General features: G+C 30.8%; 1 protein-coding gene across 1 annotated transcript; it reads left to right on the plus strand.

Moving 5' to 3' along the window:
* Window positions 1–241: 241 nt before the first annotated feature.
* On the plus strand, window positions 242–1207 carry LOC122273640 (ATP-dependent DNA helicase PIF1-like). Its single transcript, XM_043057674.2, has one exon. It carries the CDS (start codon window positions 242–244, stop codon window positions 1205–1207), a length of 966 nt encoding a protein of 321 aa, XP_042913608.2.
* Window positions 1208–4093: the final 2886 nt, after the last annotated feature.

The raw sequence follows: 4093 nt of genomic DNA on the forward strand, positions 1-4093 counted from the left end.
ACAAAACATTTATTATTTCGCTAATTCTCGCTGAAATACGATCAAATAATGGCATCGCGTTGGCAGTTGCATTATCTGGCTTTGCTACAACTTCATTGGATGGAGGCAGAACAGTTCATTCAGCATTTAAGTTGCCATTAAATATTCAAAACAACCCAGATGCAGTGTGCAACTTTAAAAAGCAATCGTCTATGGCCCCAGTGTTGAAACACCGTAAAATTATCATCTGGGATCTATCACTATGGCACACAAACATTCACTTGAGGCGTTGAACAGGACATTGAAAGATATAAGAAACAATGACAAATTATTTGGCGGCACTCTGTTACTCCTTTCAGGTGATTTCAGACAAACACTTCCCGCCATTCCGCGTTCAGCGTACTCTGATGAGGTCAATGCTTGCTTGAAATCATCTCCAATGTGGAGCAATGTTGAAGAAGTTCAACTAAAAGTAAATATGCGCGTCCAAACGCTTCGAGATCCATCTGCTGAAACATTCTCAAAACAATTGTTAGATATCGGTGATGGAAAAGTCACTAAGGATGAGACTGGATGCATAAAATTACCGGACGATTTCTTCACAATCATTGATTCACAAAATGTTCTCATTAACATAATATTTCCTGAGGTACACGCACAGTACATTCATCATGAGTGGCTGGCAGAAAGGGTGATTTTAGCAGCAAAAATTGTTGACGTCAACAAATTAAATCTGAAGATACAACAGTTATTGCCAGGTAACTTGGGGACATACAAATCAGTTGATGCAGTTTGCGATCCCATTGAAGCTGCAAATTTTCCAACAGAGTTTTTAAACACATTGGATTTACCAGGCATACCACCGCATAATTTAGTTCTCAAAGTTGGATCTCCGGTTATTTTGCTTCGTAATTTGAACCCCCCGCGGCTGTACAACGGCACGCGATTAGTCGTTAAAAAATTAATGAGCAACGGTATCGAAGTCATTATTTTAAATGACAAATTCCGGGGTGAAAGTATATTACTTCCACGAATCCCTATTATACCCTCAGATGTGCCAATTCAATTTAAACGCATTCAGTTCCCCATTAGATTGGCATTTGCAATGACAAGGCCAAACAATATCTGTTTGTGTCTTAGATTTGAGCACGCCATGTTTTTCACACGGACAATTATACGTTGCATGCTCTCGAGCGGGCAAACCATCCAGTTTAATTGTGTTAGCTAAAGATGGAATGACAAAAAATATTGTTCACTTCATTGCACTAAGAGATTAATATTGTTGGCTAATATTTTCAGAATTCGTTGTGAATATAATTTATAAAAAAAGTTACAATATATTAAAAAAACCTATTACTTCATGTGTTGTTATTTTCATATTCCGTCATCGCTTACAGCGCTCCATGCCTCTTCCACTCATATACCACATACGCACACATTTACAATGAATAAGATATATTTTCATACTCTAGAAATAATTGATATGGCAAAACAACGTTTGCCGGGTCGGCTAGTGTATATATAAATTTATTACAAAAATTTGTTTGTAAACTTATATTTGTTTGCATTTATTAAAGATTTTTACTACCACCACCCGAATTNTTTTTTTTTTTTTTTTTTTTTTTTTTTTTTTTTTTTTTAATAAAATGTTGTTTGTTGTTTTTTTACTTATTATTTCCCACCCCTTTTTTTCATATGTCTATAATTTTTCTTTGTTTTTTTTCTTCATTTTGAACATGAGTATATATATATATATATATATAAGAATTACATTTGCACAACGAGTGAGGACACATATTCCTTTTATAATGACTAGTCTTGAGTTTGGGGTGAATTGTACCTCTCTAATCAAGGACGCTGTTTTTAAATCCTCATTAATCAGAATTTTTTGATTTCTGGTTTGTTTTTTGTCCAATTATCCAATAACTAATCTTCACCTGAAAAATACTTTTTATTGGAGATCTAAAAGACTTTGCTTGGTTTTTTCTGGAATATGAGCATAGGTAAATAATTCATTCAATGTAAAGAGTTCTTTGTGATATTACAGTATTAAGTACCGGCACTTTGGGTGCATCAACCGTAAAATAAATTTTACCTCAAAAGCAATTTTTTCCATAAAATATTAAATCGTAATTTTTACAGTGAAATTTATTTAATAAGAGTGATTTATTGATTTTACAGTTATTTTCACTGTTCAAATTACAGATTTACAGATTATTTTTTGTTTTATAGCATGCTCAGGCACAAATTAATTTCAGTTGAAAAGTACCGGGTCAACCGGAGTGCCGGTATTTTTGAAACTAATTTGATCTGAAATACAATTATAAGTCATTATTTAGGAAAAAAAATGAAAATTTAGTTGAAAGGGAACTGAAAATGTAAAATGCTTGTGTTAACAAGAGCTGAATTTTTTTGCCACATTTTAAACGTCTTTTAATTACTCTAAAGTACATTCTGAAATAGCTAAAAAAGTTTGATATCATACATTTTTCCATAGCCTGCTTGGTGTATATTTGTTGGCTCTTTTGAAGTAATCATGCATTGAAATAAATAAAGATATCCAAAAATTGACCATATTATTTTAAGACAAAACTCAATAAGTCTCCTTCTTTGAGCATTTGATAGAAGATGTCAGTGATAAATTGCAACAGAATGATATGTTTTAATTAAATTTAGGTATATTTGATGCATTACACGATTTTGATGCAACCTATAATTTTTTTATCACCTATCAGTAAATGTTTGCAAAAATTCTGTCCGAAATATCCAATAAGAAGGGTTATTAAAAGGACTTTTATATAGCGGAAATCGCGACAGTATTGAGGATTTTGTTTTATTGTATGTAATGCTTATGTATGAATACCTTAAATTCCAAATAAAATTTAAAATTAAATAACGAACACTCGAAATCATTGAGTATTTCTAAAAATAACACATTCCATTTCTTTCTCCAAGTACTGAAATGCTAATATGATATCTTACAATAAATACTGATTAGTTTCCATTTAGAAATAGAAGAAAAGGATTAAACCTTTCTAAATTGCTTTCCTACGCCTTGACGCTTTAATTGACTCAAGCTAATTTTACTTACAGCTAACGCTTTCTTCTGTTACAAATACTTATGGCACCTAATTCATTGCAAATGATGATTTCCCACTCTAATAAAGAACAATAATTGCAGTTAAAGTAATTACCCATCAGTAAGAATTTTTAAAAAGAGGATCTATAGTAAACAAAGCAGTAATCTTGTTACTAAACCGAACAAAGCATTCATGCTAAACTGTTTTTCGATTTTTTTTAAAGACGATGATCGGAAGCATTATGTAATTCCTAATCCTACGAGGCGTTTTGAGTAAAATGAGTATATCATTCTTGCCCGTGATACTTTTGCTCAAAAGGAAGTGTTGATCACATGTATATAATAAATGTTCTATTTTCCGTTTTTGTTTTTGATTTCCTTCCAGCAAAACTCATTTAGTTATTGCTTAATTAATAAGGATTATTCAAGTTGAGTTCCTAACTTGCTGTTGGTATTAATTTGTAATATTTCAGATATTTGACTAAGTTTAATAAATATCCTTCGAGGTTTAATTTATTAATGTTTAGTTATGTACTACAATAATATGAAAAAAATTTATTTTAGCTTTTATAATAGTTTTTAGTTTTTCTGGAATATAAATAGATCATTGATGTAAAAAGCATAATTATTTTCACCTTTGGATTTTATTTCAAATACATATATTCATTGTTTAATTAATTAAAAAAAAAACTTGATGTCTTATGAAATTTACAAACAGATTTGAGATATAAACTCTTGGGTCGTCACAGGAAGGGTCCTTAGGGACGTTGAGCCAGAGAGGATGAATGCTCAACTTCTGATTGCTATTATTCAGTATCAAAATCAATGAAATAATCCGCATCTTAATATTATTATTTTTTAAAATAATGTTTTAAAACTCACACATGCATGGGTAATAAGTTTATAATTTTTATTCCCGGAATATTCGGTGAAATAATTCACAGCAATAAGCATTATTAATAAGCAAATACGTGTAATGAGAATATACAAAATTTTTTTTCCTATTTTATTCATATTCAAGCGAATATAGTTAAA

This window comes from Parasteatoda tepidariorum, chromosome 5 (assembly GCF_043381705.1).
Source record: "Parasteatoda tepidariorum isolate YZ-2023 chromosome 5, CAS_Ptep_4.0, whole genome shotgun sequence".
NCBI lineage: Eukaryota > Metazoa > Arthropoda > Arachnida > Araneae > Theridiidae > Parasteatoda > Parasteatoda tepidariorum.

Coding starts and splice junctions, on each gene's coding strand:
- LOC122273640 (XM_043057674.2), top strand. CDS start 242: ATGGCACACAAACATTCACTTGAGGCGTTGAACAGGACATTGAAAGAT.